At 37.3% G+C, this 18,764-nt stretch overlaps 1 protein-coding gene across 4 annotated transcripts in view; it reads left to right on the top strand.

Annotated features, from left to right (window-relative positions):
* The window catches only part of LOC119534302 (gamma-secretase activating protein), a 120,564-nt gene that overhangs the window by 7,702 nt on the left and 94,098 nt on the right, over positions 1–18,764 (top strand). For all 4 annotated transcript variants that reach the window (XM_037836494.1, XM_037836493.1, XM_037836492.1 and 1 more), the window contains exons 2-5: positions 4,532–4,608; positions 5,533–5,589; positions 15,652–15,721; positions 16,010–16,063. In XM_037836494.1, the coding sequence (XP_037692422.1) occupies positions 4,532–4,608; positions 5,533–5,589; positions 15,652–15,721; positions 16,010–16,063 (258 nt within the window). The remainder of the gene's footprint in view (positions 1–4,531; positions 4,609–5,532; positions 5,590–15,651; positions 15,722–16,009; positions 16,064–18,764) is intronic.

The raw sequence follows: 18,764 nt of genomic DNA, 5'->3' as shown, positions 1-18,764 counted from the left end.
TATTTTAACTTCATTGAAACACACTTGTTTTATCCGTACAATTGGTCTGTAATACCTTACACATAGTGAGGATGAGACTGAAATGAGAACTCTGAATTGTGAGGACCTATTTAGCAGTAAGCTAATTATTTGTCATATTATTCTCCTAAGAGACTGATTATCCTTACTGATTTTTAAAATTTTAATCAGTGGGAAGTTTGTCTGATGGCTCAGAACTTGAAAAAATGTCTATACTCCTATATAAAAAACACTCCTCACTCCCTCCTCCCTCTGCCCCGGAAGGTCCAGACGATTTCTTCTTGTGAGGGGTGGGGGAGAGAGATCTCAGGATGACGTGTAGGTTCTCATGAAACCTGCTCTTCCTGTCTCAAAATATTTCCTAGCCTGAATTCCAATTCAGGAGTCCAGGTCACTAATTATCCTTATTTTTCTTCCTTTATTCTTTTCTTTTTAATCAGGAATGCAAACTAAAATTTGCTCTGAGTTATAGAATATTTTGCAGAATTTGTCATAATCCATGTAGTGATATTTAAACATCTAAAAATATACTATTCATGTATAAATAATGAGTCAAAAGTTTAAGTAATTTAATTTTGGATAATTTTGAGGAAATTGGGGAAATTTGTATTTCTCCCCAATTGATGATATAATTATCTGTACTATATCTATCAGTTTTTAAATCCTTTAACTATAGAATGGAGAGAAATATCCTAAGATTTTAGAAGCAAGATGAATGTCAGGTAACTTAAAATTAAATGTTTTGTGTAAAGAATCTTTATAACCTTCATTAGAATATGACCTACATACAGAAAAGTACACAAATCCTAAGTGCACAGCTCAGTTAATTTTCACAAAGTGAACACATCCCTGTCTTGGCACCCAGAGCAGGAAACAGAGCACTAACAGAACTCCAGAAGTCCTAACGCCGTAGATTTCTTTTGCTTGTTTTCAAACTTTGTATATAACTAAATTATATGGTTTGTCCCTTTTTTTATTATTTTTTGATAGGGAGGAAGAGGTTCTGGGCTTCTTTTGCTCAACTATTTTGTGTTGTTAGAGCGTGTTCATTCATTCTCATTGCTGTACAATATTTAATTGATTGAATGTACCACAATTTATCCATTCTTCTCATAAGGACATTTTGGGTTTCTGGTTTTGGCTGTTATGAACTATAGTGCCATAGATATTCTTTGACTTAAGAAATGTATATGTTCAAATTTAGTAGATACTGCCAAACAGTTTTCCAATGTATGCTCCCATTAACTGTGTGTAAGGAGTTCTAAATGCTTCCTTTTTCTTGGAACCATATTATATTAAAATATAATTAGTCAAAGATACATGTTATAATCTTTAACCAATAAAAGAATAAAAAAGCATAAGTTAATAAATGGGAAAGCATAAGTTAATAAATGGGATAAGCTAATAAATGGAAAATGAAATAAAAACCTTTTGATTGATCCATAAGAGGGAAATAAAAGAGTAAAACTGATGAGACATAGAAAAAATAATAAAATGATAGGTATAAACCCAAAATATCAGTAACACATTAAATTTAAATATTCTAAATATTCCATTTAAAATTATAAGATTTTCAGATTTGGAGGAAACCCAATTACATAATACTTATAAGACATATCTTAAATATAAGACCACAGGAAGGTTAATAATAAAAGGATCAAAAAAGTTATACCATGCAAACACTAACCAGACAAAGCAGACTTTAAAGCAAAAAGAATTATTAGAGATAGAAAAGGACTTCATAATGAACAAAGGAGTCAATCCACCAGGAAGATGTAACAATTCTATATCTAAATGAGTAATTCCATGCATCTAAAACATATTTCAAAATATATAAAGCAAGAGTTGGTACTTTAATCTTATTGAAGTATAACTTACACGTAGAAAAGTATACAGATCAAGAGTGAACAGCTCAGTGAGTTATTTTAAAATGAACACACTAGTACCCAAGATGTACATTACCTCAGAAGGTCCCTTTTACTACTACTTTTCTCTTCCCCTCTTCCCCAAAGATCACTACTATTCTGACTTCTAATACCATGGATTAGTTTGCCTGCTTTTAAACTCTATATATTGAAATCAGAAGTATATATTGTTCTGTATTTGGCTTGTTTCATTAACATTGTATTTGTTAGATATATATTTTTTATTTTAAATTCAGGTTTATTGAGATATATTCACATACCATAAAATCATCCACAGTGTACAATCAGCTATTCACAGTACCATCATATGGTTGTGCATTCATCACCCCAGTCTATTTTTGAACGTTTTCCATACTCCAAAAAGAATAAAAACAAGAATAAAAATAAAAGTAAAAAAAGAACACCCAAAACATTCCACCCCCCATCCCACCCTATTTTTCATTTAGTTTTTGTCCCCTTTTATCTACTCATCTGTCCATACACTGGATAAAGGGAGAGTGAGCCACGAGGTTTTCACAATCACACAGTCACACCATGTAAGCTACATAGTTATGCAATTGCGTTCAAGAATCAAGGATACTGGGTTGCAGTTCAACAGTTTCAGGTATTTCCTTCTAGTTATTCCAAACCTAAAAATCTAAAAAGGGATATCTATATATCACTTAAGAATGCCCTCCAGAGTGACCTCTCGACTCCATTTGAAATCTCTCAGCCACTGAAACTTTATTTTGTTTCATTTCACTTCCCCCTTTTGGTCAAGAAGATTTTCTCAATTCCACGATTCTGGGTCTAGGCTCATCTCCAGGAGTCATGTCTCGCGTTGCCAGGGAGATTTACACACCTGGGAGTCATATCCCATGTAGGGAGGAGGGCTGTGAGTTCACCTGCTGAATGGGCTGAGAGAGAGAGAGACAGAGACAGAGACATAGACAGGCCACATCTGAGCAACAAAGAGGTTCTCTAGAGGAGACTCTTAGGTACAATTATAAGTAGGCTTAGACTCTCCTTTGTATTAACAATCTTCATAAGGGTAAGCCCCAAGATTGAGGGCTTGGCCTACTAAATTGTTATTCCTCAATGTTTGTGACAATATCAGGAATAACCCAGGTGGGGAAGTCCAACATTTCCACATTTTTCCCCAGTTCCTCAGGGGGGGCCCTGCAAATATATTTTCATTCTCTGCCCAAATTACTTTGGGATGTATCGGGATTTCGCGCTAACCTGTACAAACCTACCAGATCTCACTTCCTACTCAAAGTTCCATGTAATTATGGTGTTTGAATAAACTTACTGTACAAGTTAAATTATTTACTGTGCTGCAGGAAATATAGATCCTGCACCAAATAAACGTCTCTTCCCTTGGTCTCACATAGAAGCTGAAGTTTTAAAACACAGTCAATAATGTCCTTTACCCTTTGGCATGATTTGCCTTAGTCCTAACCAGATCCACTTCATTCATATTTCTAATTGAAGTCTGAACTCTTTTTCAGCTTTTTGAGCGTTTGCTGTATGAGTAATACTGACATTCATAGCTACCGAGCTCTAATTCTGAGTTTTAGGTGTCACAGAGATACCCAGAGTTCCAGAGACCAACCAGGTTATACACAAAGAGCTCAGCATCTCAGAATTTGGAGATAACCATTAGAACTGAGGAATACATGGGACTGCTGTAAGAGCTTACAATCTAGGGACCATTACAATAAGTGGTCCCCTGATAAGCTGTGCTCTAAGATTCAATTCTCAGAATTTACACATTATAATTAGTCCATATTAGTGAGGCATTATAATGTTTGTCTTTTTGTTCCTGGTGTACTTCATTCAAAATGCTGTCCTCAAGATCCAGTCCCCTAATTGCATGTCTCACAGCTTCCTTCCATCTTGCAGCTGCTCAGTGTTCTATTGTATGCATACACCACAGTTCACCATTCTGTTCCTCAGTCGATGTACCCTTAGGCCACCTCCATACATTGCAAATTGTGAATACTGCTGCCATAAACACCAGTTTGAAAATGTCCATTCATGTCTCTGCTCTCAGATCTTCCAAGTATATACCTATAATGAGGTTGCAGGACCTTATGGCCCCCACACACTTAGCTTCTTGTGGAACCATCATACTGTCCTCCAGATAGGCTACTCCATTCTACTTCCCCAGTAATAGTAAATAGGGGCATCCCTCTCTCCATATTTTCTCCAGCACTTATATCCCTGTTTATATTTTTCCCTTCAATTTTATAGAAATACATTCAGATACCACACAGTCATCCACAGTGTGCAATCACTTGTTCACAGTATCACCACATAGTTGTGCACTTATAACCACAATCAGCACTTGAATATATTCATTAAGATCTTCGCTGTGATCTCAGCCCTTCCACCCATTCCAGACTGATGTACGATACATGACCAGTCATAGAAATCCCCAAAACGGCTGTTCCATACAGTTCCTGGTTATTTTCTAGCTGCCCTACAGGAATAACTAAATTCTACACCTCACCACTCCGCCATCTTGCCCCACCCTTTCCTGTTAGATATATTTTTAAAGATTTCTTGCTAAGTATTAACTTGCTGTTATCATCTTATCATTTCAGATGTTTTGGAAAATAATTACGAGAGTTTACGTGTATTAAATGTTGAAAGGAATGGAAATATAATTTATACCTGTAAGGTATGTTTATTTTTTCTTTTTATAGAAATCTATAATATATCTTATTGAAGAGTAATGGATAAAATCTATTGGCATTTAACCTTAATGTACAATTTTGTTTTTTTTGAAATTTAATAGTGATTGAAATTCAGTCTTTTGAAATATTTTCTTTTTAAAATAAAATAAAATTGAATGTACCAATGTCTAATGCTGTGGTCAATTTTTTTTTTTAATAAACAAATGAGGAAATCCATTTTTAGAGGAAAAAATGCCAAGTAAAAGATGTTTAAATCAAATTAATGTTAAATTATCATTTAGAAACTTAAATATGATTACTCTAAGTCATTCATTCAAACAGATTTTTGAGCATTATTTAACAATGTGTTTTCAAAGTTGTGTTCTAAGGAAAAAAAATCCTAACTTTACTGATAACTTTACAATATTAGTGAAATACGAAAGAAGAGTTTTGATAGCCAGTTTGCTTTACACAGTTGTATCACTGTACTTTTTATAGTTGAAAAACGACTTATTATTTTAAATTGTATCCAAGGGTGGTGCATTTGAGAAATTGTATGATTTAAAAAGTTTTAATTATAAAAATATTGTGTTCTTTTTCTAGCCACTCCCCAAATACACCATATATATTTTCCCAAAGGTGTAAATGGCTCCTTTCCCATGCTCAGTTCTACTAAACAGGTTCCCAAAACATGGCCAGGACCCTGGCACTTTCACTCACTCTTCAAGCCCATATAACTATCTGAAACAGATTCAGTATCTTTTTGGCATACACTGCAAACTTACTTTAGAGTGTTTATTGCTAAGATTGATTGGATTATTGCAGAGTTTTTTTGTTTGTTCATTTGTTTCGTTTTTTTTTTTTTACTAGTAACATCCAAACATCCTAGACAATGGCATTTAATGAATATTTGGTTAAATCTTTTTCAGGATGTTAGGGGAAATGTCTTCTTTGGATTATATGATTGCCAAACCAGACAAAATCAGGTAAAAATCACCATATATCATGGATTTCTCATTGGTTACTTTACTGCTTTTAGATTTTTCCTTATGTCCCCTCCTTTTTCTAGATATAAATCCCCATTTCATTTTCTAAACATTTAGTTTATATTTCTTTGCCTTCCTTCCCTTCTCCCTTTTACCATCTCTTGGTACCATCATCTTAAAAAAAAAAAAAGGGTACAAAGACTCCTGTACCAAAACAGGAATTCATATTTAACTAAGATGCTAGTTGAAGTCTCTTAGTCCTTTGAGATTTAAATAAAATTGGCTCAAACTAAACGTCCAATAGTCTGTAGGAATGTAGGAAATCCAGTGCCGTCCCCAAAATTTGTATGTTCCCAAGAGCATAGAATCTCCTGGTGACCTCTGGTTCTGAGTTCTGCTTCTGCTCAACCTTCACTTATCTTGCCTTCCATTACTTCTCAAAGATCCAAGTACAGAACCCAGACCCCATTCCTTTATTTTGCCCCAAACCATTCACATAAAGTATAGGTTGATGTGACAGGCTTTGCCTAATTCTTGGGGCAAAGTGGGGAAGGGAGTAATTTTGTGCCTATGCAAAAACAGTTTAGAATTGAATGTTAGACATTTTTGTGCTTAAATGTCTTTTATCCATTCCAAATTTCTCACTGGTCACCTTACTCTGCAGGCTTCCAATATCTTGCTTGGTTATTTCTCTCCTTTCCCATTCTTTCACTTCTTTCACCCTCATTCAGTCATTTATTCACCCACTGATCCAACAAAAATGTTTTGATTGTCTCCCCTATGTCAGGTGCTAGAGACACAGTGGTGATCAAGACAAACATTGTGTTAACTTTGAAAATACAAAGTTTAGGAAAAGAGATATACAATAAAATCTCAAGTTTTAGAGCAGTATTACCTTTGTCTTATCTTTCAGTGTCTTTCATAGTCCCATCATCATCATGATTATTAGTATTACGTAGTAGTAGTATTACTGTTTTTATTTTCAATTTTCTTTTTGTTGAATGGGGAGAGATTTATCTAGGTCAAGAATTTGCCCACAGAGCTTTCCTTCTCATTTCGTTTAGGCACTTTCAGCTCTCCTCCCGTTTCTCTAACCCAACCAATCTAATGCTGAGGGTCACATTGATTTGCACAGTCCTTAGCTTCATTTCTATGTGGAGTGTATTTTAAAAAGGTGGGTTGAGAGGAGATATCACAGGCTCTTCTAGTCTGTCAGTCTGGTCATATTTGGCGCTACTAACTTTGTAGACATTTTTCTCTGCTCAGACTATAAGTGCTTGAGATTAAGGAGCATTTTACAAATCAATGCATTTTATCACCATTGCTCTGTTTGCTGTTTTTTATGTGGCAGGAATTCAGTAAATATTTTTCGATGTATTGGCTGTGGTAAGATCCCTCCAGAGTGGCTGTTTTTCAGATTTCTTCCAGTGACAAGGCTTTTTTGGAGTTCAAAATATGGAGATTAGCCCAGAAAATAAGGATAAATTAATGGGAAATTTAAACCCTTTTGTAAATGGACTGATCTTGCTTCTAAACTATGGCTGTTAAACAATTCTTCCTCCAGCTCACACAAATTCTCCTGACAAATTCTAACCCACATGATTTTTATTGGCCCTATACTGGCTTTTTTGAGGCAATGAATTTGTATGCCAAGTTCTGTTGAACTTTAAATAATTCTTGTCAGGTATTATTGTACTATGCTTTTAACTTGGAAAGGTATCACCAAGAGGAAGATGGTGCTTTTTCTCTGTGTTAGAGTATCAGAGTGGGATAAAATGGTGCCTGAGTCTTTTGTCTTCCCCGTATTTGTCTCAAAGTTTTTTTCTGGTTTTTTTTTTTTTAATTTTTAATTTTGAAATAAGTATCATTTATAGGAAGTTGCAAAAATAGTGAATCTATATCCTGTGTGTCCTTCACCTAGTTTCACCCAGTGTTTATATCTTGTATAACTATAGTAAAATATCAAACCAGAAAACTGACATTAGTAGAAAGTGTGCATTTAATTTTATGCCGTTCTATCATGTGTGTGAATTCCTGTAATCACTACCACAGTCAAGATACAGAACTGTTCGGTCACCTCAGAGATCTACTGGTGTTGACATTTTATCAGTTCAAGTTAAGTATGGAACCCTTATCTCCCATTAAGTCCTTTATCTTCCTTCATTTATAATATAATTATCTTAAATATTTCCTCTCTATATTTTAAGATCCACATCAGACAGTGTTATACTTTTTGCTTCAACCATCAAACATAGTTTAGAAAACATAAGAGGAAGAAAAAAAATCTCATATTTATACATATTTTTGCTCTTTCTATTGTTATTTCTTCCTTCCTGATATTCCAGAATTCCTCCTTTTGTCATTTCCTTTCTGTTTCAAGAACTTTATTTAGACATTTTTTTAGGACAGGTATATTGACGACAAATTCTCATTGTTTCGTTCATCTAAGTATGTCTTTATTTCCCCTTCATTCTTTTTTTTTTAAATTTTATTTTGAAATAAATTCAAACTTACAGGAACAGTTGCAAAAACAATACAAAACCCATACACAGAACTCCAGCATACCCCGACCCCCCTCCCCCGATCCACCAACTTTAACATCCTGTCACACCACCATTTCTTTCTTTCCCTCCCTCCCTCCCTCCCTATCTATCCTCCATCATCTATTGCTCTGTCTTCTGAACATATGAGCGCAAGCTGCACACATCCTTGAACAAACAATATAATTCATATATACAATTCCCACGAACAAGAACATTCTTTTATGCAATCCCATTAAGTGCAGCTAAGAAGTTCAAGAAACTCAACATTGATACAAAGCTTGTATTCTATATTCCTTTTTTTTTTTCTTATGTCCCAACTGTGCCCCTTTGAGCCTCCTGTCCTCCATCCAGGATCATCCTTGGCATTTAATTGTCATTATCTATTTAGACTGTCTTTTTCTCTTTTTTTTTTTTTCAATTGTGGAAACATATATACAGCCTAAATCTTCCCATTCCAACCCCTCCGTAGCATTCCATTAGTGGGATTAATCACATTTAGAATGTTGCAATGCTATCACCTTCCCACCATCCATTACTATAAATTTCCCTTCACCCCAAACAGAAACCCTACACTCATTTTCTTAACTCCCCATTGTCCCTTCCCTCACTTCTCATAACCCATACTCTACTTTTCATCTCTGTGGTCATATTCTCTGATACTTTCTTTGTGTTTACTGTGGGGCTTAAATTTAACTTCTTAAATCTATAACAATCTTGTTTTTCTTTGATACCAACTTAGCTTCAATAGGACACATAAACTATGTTCCTATACTCCTCCATTCTCCCACCTTTATGTAGTTCTTGTCAAAAATTACATATTTTGCATTGAGTCCAAAACCACTGATTTGTCATTACAGTTTATGTATTTTAGATCCTGTAGGATGTAAATAGTGGAGTTACAAATCAAAAATAAAGTAATATTGGTTATTTATATTTACCATGTGATCTTTACTGGAAATCTTTATTTCTTCATGTGGTTTCAGACAATTATTTAGTGTCCCTTCCTTTCTGCCTGCTCAATTCCCTTTAGCCTTTCTCATAGGACTGATCTACTGGTGATGAAGTCCCTCAGCTTTTGATTATCCAGGAATGTTTTCATCTCCCCCTCATTTTTACCCTCCAGTTATTTGTGAATTTTCTAAGTCTCTGATGGTTATTGACTTCTATTTGTATTCCACTGTGGTCAGAGAATGTGCTTTGAATAAATTCATTTTTTTTTTTTTTTAATTTATTGAGGCTTGTTTTATGTCCCAGTTTATGGTCCCTTCTGGAGAAAGATCCGTGATCACTAGAGAAAAATAAGTGTCCTGGTGATTTGGAATGTAAGATACTATATATGTCTGTTAAAATTCTCTATATCTCTTTCTCCTTTCTTTGTTTCTCTGTCAGTAGGGCTCCCTTTGGTATCTGAAGTAGGGCAGGTCTTTCATTGGCAAAGTCTCTCAGCATTTGTTTGTCTGTGAAAAATTTAAGCTCTCCTTCTAATTTGAAGGAGAGTTTTGCTGGATAAAGTATTCTTGGTTGGAAATTTTTCTCTCTCAGAATTTTAAATATGTCATGCCACTGCCTTCTCACCTCCATGGTGGCCGCTGAGTAGTCACAACTTAGTCTTATGTTGTTTCCTTTGTACATGGTGAATTGCTTTTTCTCTTGCTGCTTTCAGAACTTGCTTCTTCTCTTCAGTATTTGAGAGTCTGATCAGAATATGTCTCGGAGTGGGTTTATTTGGATTTATTCTATTTGGAGTTTGCTGGGCATTTATGCTTTGTGTATTTATATTGTGTAGAAGGTTGGGGAAGTTTTCCCCAACAATTTCTTTGAATACTCTTTCTAGACCTTTACTCTTCTCTTCCCCTTCTGGGACACCAATGAGTCTTAAATTTGGACATTTTATTTTATCTGTCGTATCCCTGAGATCCATTTCGATTTTTTCGATTTTTTTCTCCATTCTTTCTTTTGTTCTTTCATTTTCCATTCTGTGGTCCTCAAGGACACTGAGTCTTTGTTCAACTTCCTCTAATCTTGTATTATGAGTATACAGAGTGTTTTTAATTTGGCCAGCAGTTTCTTTTATTTCCATAAGATCTTCTATGTATTTACTCTTGCAAGTTCTTCTTTATGCTCTCCTAGGGTCTTCTTTATGTCCTTTATATCCTGTGCCATGCTCTTATTCATGTCCTTTATATTCTTATTCATATCCTTTATATCTTGTGCCTGGTTCATATCCTTTATATCTTGTGCCTGGTTGGTTGTCTGTAGTTCTTTGATTAATTGCGTCAAGTACTACGTCTCTTCTGATCTTTTGATTTCGGTGTTTGGGTTTGGGTTCTCCATATTGTCTGTTTTTTCACATGCTTTAAAATTTTCTGTTGTTTTTGGCCTCTTGGCATTTGCTTACTTGATAGAGTTCTTTCCGGATATAAAAAATACTGATTTCTGATTTGTCAGATCTACAGCTTGGTGGTGTACACTTTCTCTAACTAACCAGCAGATGGTGTTCACCAGTCACCTATTCCCCTCAAGTCAGTTCTCCCCAACTTTGTCTTTGTGGTGTGTGGGGATCTGCTTCTTGGTGGGGTTCAATTGGTGCAATGAGTTTGGGTGTGTTGTTGGTGCTGTCTGCCCTGAATGTGGGGCGTGTGTCTGGGTGGTTAGGGAGGCAGGGTGGTTAGGGACGTTTTTGGTGTAGGGTCCCTGGGATTTCTGAGCGGGCCCCCCTTCTCAGCCGTGCTCTTCCAGGACCTGTGCTGAGGGAAGGTTGTGCCATGTCACAAGTGTGCGCTGGCCTCCAGGGAGGCCCTGGGCTGCTGGGCCATGCAGGGGCGTTCCCAACCTGCTTTAAAGACGGTTGAATGGGGGATGTTAATTTCCCCCTTTTTGCACAGCTCCACCGTCCCAGCTCCAGGACAATTAGCTGTGGGTGCACTAAAGTCCGCTTACCACCGCTGATATTGTGGCATGTGCGCGGTGCTTTGGGAATCACTTCCTGTCACACTGGGACCTTTGGCCCGGCTCTGGGCTATAGCTCTGGCCCGGGCAGGAGCGTCTCCAGCCCACTGGGAAGATGGCTGCAAGGGGTGCTGTTTCTTTCTTTTTTTGGCTCCCCTCTGCCCCTCCTGGCCCCGGGTCAATCAGCAGCTGGCTATCCTCCACGCCAGACACTGAGACTTGGCCCAGTCCTCTCTTGCCATGCTTCACTGCGTGGTTCTCACTGTCATAACCACAGCTGCTCCCGGTTTTTTTTTTTTTTGTAAAAGAGCTAGTCTGTCTCCAAACACCAACCCATGGTCTCCCCACACCGCAGTGCGGCCGTGGACTTTTAGCCAGCTCACTCACTCATTTCAGAATATAGACTTCCAGTTTCACCAAATGCACAGTCCCTGTGGATTTAGCAGACCTTGTCTGGCTGGTGCATCACTGGAACTGGTATTCTGGGTCACTTTCTGGCTTTTATCTAGTATTTTTCATGGAGGTGCTTTTTTGCCCTGTCTCACCTAGCCGCTATCTTAGGTTCCTCCTTCTCCCCTTCATTCTTGAAGGATAATATCACCAGATATAGAATTCAGGGTTGAAAGTTCTTTGCTTTCATCTCTTGAAAAACAGTGTGCCACCTCCTTCTGGCCCCCATGGTTTCTGAGGAGAGATCTGTTGTTATTTGAATTGTTTTCCCCTATTGATCAAGTGTCATTTGTTTTCTTGCTGCTTTCAAGATTTTTTTCCTTTTCTCTAGTTTTCTGAAGTTTGATTATAATGTATCTTGGTATAGATTTATCGTTTTTGGGGTTTACTCCCTACTTAAATTTGTATGTTTCTTGCCAAATTTGGACATTTTCAGCCATTATTTCTCCCCAAACTTTCCCCAGTTTCACTCTCTTTCTCCTCTCCTTCAGGACTCCAGTGACACAACTGTTAGATCTGAGGTCCCTGAGGTTCTGTTCATTTTGTTTGTTTGTTTTTCTTTCTGTTAATATTGGATGGTTTCTACCGTTAACCTTTAAATTTACTGATTCTTTCCTTCTCTCTTCTCCTTTCTGCTGTTGAGCCCATTCATTGAGCTTTTTTTTTAATTAGAGAAGTTGTAGGTTTATAGAAAAATCATGCATAAAATACAGAGTTCCCATTTACCATCCTGTTAATATATTATTAACTCCTTGCATTACTTCGGTACCTTGTTACAACTGAAAGAGCATTTTTATAATTGTACTATTAACTATAGTCCATGGTTTACATTAGGGTTCACTATTTGTTTTTTTCAGAGTTTTTAATTTTGGTTATTGTAATTTTCAGTTCTAAAACTTCCATTTGTGTTTTCTCTATATCTTCTATTTCCTTGCTGAGACTTCTAATTTTTTCATTTGTTCCAAGCACGTTTATACTTATTGAAGAATTTTTATGTTGGAGCTTTAAAATTTTTATCAGATAATTCCAATGTCTGTTTCATCTCAGTGTAGATGGCTTTTGATTGTCTTCTCTCGTTTGAGTTGAGATTTTCCTGGTTCTTTGTATGATGCATGACTTTTAATTGTATCCTGTACATTTTGAGTGTTGTGCTATTAGACATTCTGTATTAACATGCCTCCTCTGATGGTTGCACTGCTAGGTAGGAGTGAGGATCCATATTCCCCACTGTCCTCCTTCCACACCCTTGGGAGAGGGATGCCTTGTCACTGCTGGGCAGAGGTGGGACTTCAGGCTTCCAACCAGGCCCCTAGTGATCCTCTCCAGCTAGGAGGGGCAGGGAGGTCTTGTTACGGTTCCCCATGTGGCCTCCACTGATGCTGTGTGAGGGGTAGGCCTAGTTATCACTGGATGATAGTGAAAGTTCCATCTTCCAACTCAGCCTCCACTGACACCACTGCAGGAGGAAAGGATGGGGCCTCTCCTTAGTGCTGGGTGTGGGCGGAAGTCCAGAATCCCTGGGTGACTTCCACTGATACTGTATTGGAGCTGGGGGCAGGGAGAGGGGAGGCTCATTGCCATCATCCCAGGATGAAGGTCCTGGTTTCCTGCTTGGTCTTCTCTGATACCATTCGTGAGGGTGGAGGTCCAGCCCCCTACTCAGCCTTTGTTGATGGGGGTGGAGTGGGACTGCTTATTTTTTGTGTGTGGTATTTGGTTGGAGTAGGGAAATTATCATCTAAAATTTTCTGTCTTGCTAGCTTGTCCCTTTCCTGATTCTTTGACTAGAGAGAGCAGGCTCTTAAGGGGAGCTTTTTTGTCTTCCTCTGTTGGCATTTCTGGGTTGTGGGCTTCTTCAGCTTTAAATCTGAAATATATGAGGCAAAAGGAAAATCTAGGGAACTTGCCACCATGTCATTCCTTGGGGCCTGAGGTCCCAAGCTGTTCTGCCCCCTTCTTTCCACTTTTCAGAGTCGTCTTAGGTTTGTTCTATATATAATGTAAAAGGATTTTTACCTGTTCTTAGTGGGAGGAATAGGGAGAAGTGGTTCTACTCTGCCTTGCTTTCTCTCTCTGAAGTTCTTACTGAATGATCTCTTTTTACAGTAGTCTATGGGAAGCCAAGTATTATTTATTCATAAATAAGAAGTTCCTGATTTTTTTCTTTCCTTTATCCTCTCTCTCTCCCCTTCCCCCCACTCCCCTTCATGTAGACCTTCTCGGTTAGTGCGTACAATAGTGGTTATGACCTGAGTTGTCTGAATACAAGTGATCGTGGACTTTGCTGGGAGTTTGGGACATGGACTCTTCTCTTTTACATTGGGTTTGGTGACATGTGAATGTGAGGTCTGAAACTGCTGTGGTTTGGGGGAGTAGAACTTGAGGCACCTGGGTACTGCTTTGTGGAGACTAAGGCTGGATTGAATGCAGAAAAACAAGAGATGGGAGTTTCTGGCTCAGGATCAAGCCAATTCTGAAGCCACATACTCTACGCTACTCAAATTCCAGAAACTACTAATTGTTTTTTCACATAAACTAGTTTGGGTCAAATTTTTTGTTGCCTACAATGGAAGATTCTGATACTTGCATATCTTTTAACCCCAAAATTAACCACTTTGAGGCTTTGATTCTACAGAAATACTTGTGCAACTAATGAAGATATATGAAAAGGAAGTTCATTGTATCATTGTAATACCTAAAAGTAGGAAGCAATCTAAATGCCCATTACTAAATTCTATGGTATTTATACATCCATTAAAGAATTAAGAAGTTATATATGTATACTGCACAGAAAGCTCTGCAAAATGCATTGCTTTTTGAAAAAAGCAAGTTGTCAGAACAATTATATTTCAGTTGTTTAAAAAAAACTAACAATAAAACTCTGTAACATGTGCATGAATAAATTGAAAACTCATTTTGAAAGATTTGTAAAACTATAGAGTAAATTATGAGCATACTTCCTTTTGGAAGGATGTTGGAAATGGCAAGCATAATGAGGGTTTTGACTTTTTATTTGGCAGTTTTTTTTGCATCTTTTAAACACGGAGACTGTGCTCATGTGTTACTTTGTAATTAAAAAGATAAAACATTAAAATTTAGCATACATGATTAAGAATCCATGACTAAGAATCCATGATTGTTCTTACCTGTAAACTTGGGATACCTCTTTGACGAGAGTCAAAGGAAACCAGAATTCTTACTTGAATTTAATGCCTTCTTATTAATCTGATCACTTGTTTCTTGACTCTCCCAACTTTTTTTCCACCAGCTTTTGGCCATAGAGGTCTAGTGTGTTCTTAGGTCTTGTTTGGTCTGTCGGTATTAATTATCTTCTCAGTACTTCTGCTATTCACTGTTTCTCTTAGCCTGTTCTCTCTTGAGTTCTGTGACTCTTTATTGTCCCTTTATCCTCTGAGTGTACCTTAGGAGAGAGTTTACCTAATATAATTGTGATTGTCTCCAGTTCCTCAATCTGTACCTCACATCCTCCTTCGAAATGACCATTTTCATTTTCTTTAACACTCAAGGAAATGGAATCTTGCGACATTTTGAAAATTTCATATAGCAACAAGAAAATTTTAAAAAATTAAATAAAAATAAAGGATTACTTTGACAGTTATCTAAATATGAGACTCCTAGAGGAGGTACACATGTGACAGTCTCTAAAACAAACTAATGTTCTTATAATAAGTTCTTTAAGTTGTTGAAAACTTTACTCACCTCAATAATTATAACAGCCAATATTTGAGTGCTTATTATGTGTGGTATACATCGTATTAATAGCTTCACATTGATAATCTCATTTGATCTTCCTAGCAATCTCATGAGATAGGTATTCTGATAGTTATTTTACTGTTGGAGGTATACAAAAGTTGAGTTATTTTCCTTAGGCCAAATTGCTAGCAAACAGTAGAGTCAGAATTAGAACCTGAGTTTAGTTTGGTTACAAGGTCTGTCTCTTAACCACTATGGTCTGTTACTTCATGGTTGAATTTCGGTGCCAGACAAGGCCTTTTTTTTCCTTAAACATAATCTGGAACTTCTCAGCATAGGAATTTATAGTCATACAATTGTTATTTCATATGAAACTCCAAATTGAAAAAATACTTTTTTTTTAAAGCATATTTATACCTTTGAGAAAGACTTGCAAGTTATCAGTTGCTCTGTCAACAGTGAGAGAACTTTGCTAGGTAAGTTGAACTCTTCTATTGCTTCATGTAAAGAACTGTACTTTTTAAGGGTTTCAAAGTACTGGATTTGGCAAAATTAGATTAGTCTATAACATTGATTTTCTGGGAAAGAGATGTTCTTGGAAAATTATATTTGATAAAAAGAATCTGCAACATAAACCTACAGATAAGAATGTTTTGTATTCTACCTTAATTATCCACTGACAGATCTTTTAGGTATAAAATGGTAAACTTTAATGAGCCACCACATGAATCGATTGCTAATGGATTTTTTTTCTCTTCCATTAGCTGCAAGTTTAGTTCAATCTACTGAAGAAGGAAGAAGGAATGAGCTTCAACCAGGTAATGAAATCATACTTTTTTTAGCGCTTGTTGTTAGATGAAGATTTATTGGACTATTAAGTAAAATTTCAAGCATCTTTAGAAATAGCTTTATTTTAGAAAGAAAAGGCAAAGGTCATGTCAAGCATGAGCATGAATTAAAAAAAATATTTTTTTTAAAAGTAAACAAGAAAGTACAGAAAACAATATACCATACTTCTTTTTTTCTTCTTCTGGCTAAGTATTGACTAATACCTATCACATTGTGAATAGTCCATCAGTACTAAATAAGAATCAATTCTACTCATTTGTGAAGGCCATTTCATAGTTTATTATCTTTTTGAAGCCTTTTTTAAACATTCAATGTCATCCATCCATCTATAACTCAAGTACTGAGTACCTGCTATGGGTCAGGCACTGTGCTTCTTGCAGAGGATTCAGTGGTAGGAAAAGAAACGTGGTAACTGCCCTCAGGAAGCTTACATTCTAATCTGGGGTTGAAATCCCAGATGCCTACACGAGCCAGAAAAACCATATAAATAAGTAAAGCATATCGAGTGTAAGAAAAAATTCACATGACCATTGGTTTGTCTTTGCTCTTCCCAAATTTATGGTAGAGACTAAGAAATATTTCTTCTCTTTATTGGAAGAAAGAGTTCAAGTGCTGTAGGCACTAGTGGTGGGTCAGAGGTTGGGGGCTGGGGAACATCTTCACAGCGGAACTCACTACTCACCTTTAGCTTTTGTAGCCATGGGGGGATGTAAGCCCAGTGGGGCAAGCTTTTCCAGTTTTTCAAGAGAAGTCTGGACTCTTAAAATCTAATTTTTAAACATTGGCTCAAATATCTTCTAAAAAATCTTGTGCACGCAATGATAATCACTTGTGTACTACCATTTTTTAACCTTTGTCTAGTAGATCTCATAACAATTTCTTACTGTTCTGATCCTGCAGTGCTTTCCATCTGTTCTGTTTGACACTTAAATTCCTTCTTTTGTTAGCATTGTTTTCACTCAGATGTACTCTCCTGTGGTTGCATGTGATGGGAAAACCCTTTGTACACACTTTCCACATGAGGCTTATGAGGCAGTCCTGGCCCTCTTGCAACACACATTTTCCGCCAGAGCCAGCTTAGAGTGGGCAGGGGAGCAAGAGCCAAGTCTGAATAGGACCTTCTCAGGGGCCCTTAGCAGAAGAGTTTATGGGAAATGTTGGTGGGCAGGAGGCTTTCCCTGAAGTATCATCATGGGTGTTATCCGCCCTTAACCTCGTTCCCACCGTGTTACACAGAACCACAATGGCCCCCTTCCCTCGTCTGTGCCATGTCCCTCTCTCACCAGGCCCCTTAGCACTCTCTGACCCTCTTCGTACTGAGTGCAATGCTCAGTTCAGAGCTTAAGTGAAATACAACCTAGGGCATTGGTGTCCTGGCCTCTAACAAAGGGTATGGGCAAAACAAGGGTAATGGTCAGTGAGAGTGAAAGGCCTAGCTGCTTGTGTTCTTCTAGATTGAGAGTCTGGGCTCCCTGTGCCCCTTAGTTCTTCCTGTACCTTATTCCTTTTAGCCTTAGAAGTTCTTTATTAAGTTGGTAAACCCAGTAGTAATTATTATCTTTACATGATGTTTACTGTGTGTACCTAATTGTCATGTATAATATGTATATTATAAAATGTACTTTCAGACCAACTTTATTATAAATTTCATTCGACTACAGCATTAAATTTTATTCAGGTATGCTTGCTAAGAATTTAAAGTTTGATGTGCCTGTAGGGAGATTATCTGCTTGCAGCTTTAAAAGTATCAGAATGAACATTTTTAGTTATCTTATTGGATACCTGATAGCTTTACATCTTTTTAGCTCACCTTTAATTCTAGCCACTACTGTGAGAACCAGCTCTGACTAGGTATAATTTGAAAGCACCTCACTCCAGCAGCTTTACCCACTTCTTACTTTCTGCATAGAGCTCTTGGGAAAATCTCTTAACCACCTACATGTGGGAAAGCTGGGTGTATGGTTGGAGATGATGCCCAATAGGGCAACTCATGACCAATAGGGGGCAAGTTGCTGAATAATAAATGCTTCTCTTTTTTAGTCCTGAAGTAGGTAATTCTCAGATGCATTCCATGCAGTTCAAGACCCATGATGCTCACTAGTTTATGCAGCTTATATGTTAACATATTGTTAACACTAACATATACTGGTTTACTCTTCTTCCCTGTTTTACTCTCCCAGCCTCTCATGTGAGCCCCTTGTGGTTTGAGTGATCCTGACCCGAGACCACTTCTTGTCTCAGTTTGGTTTTCCCTATGAGTAGAATCTGAGATAAAGATTTGAGTGCATTTAGTTTATGGGGGGACGGGGGCGGGATAGTAGGTGGGATCCTATAAACAGAGATCTGAAAAAGGGAGGGAGCAAGCATGTGGCTATGGGGAGAGCCTATTTTGGCAAAGCAAACAGCCCACACAAAGACCCTGAGTCCAGAGTATATTTGGTAGACTTGCTGTTCAAGGTCCAGTGAGGAAGTCAACGAGGCTGGAAAGGAGTAAACAAGGGGTGGAGTGGTGGGAACTGAGGCCAGAGGGAAAAGGGGGTGAAGTGTGGGCAGATCATTTGGAGCCTAAGAGGTCTTTGTAAGGACTTTGGCCTACACTTGGAGTAAAATGGGAAACAAGACAGATTTCAAAAAATATATTATGGTGACATTATAACAGAAAATTGCCAT

Source organism: Choloepus didactylus, chromosome 5, assembly GCF_015220235.1.
Source record: "Choloepus didactylus isolate mChoDid1 chromosome 5, mChoDid1.pri, whole genome shotgun sequence".
Lineage (NCBI taxonomy): Eukaryota > Metazoa > Chordata > Mammalia > Pilosa > Megalonychidae > Choloepus > Choloepus didactylus.
Note: the sequence above shows the minus strand (reverse complement) of the source record. Positions and strands in the feature narration are given on the sequence as shown.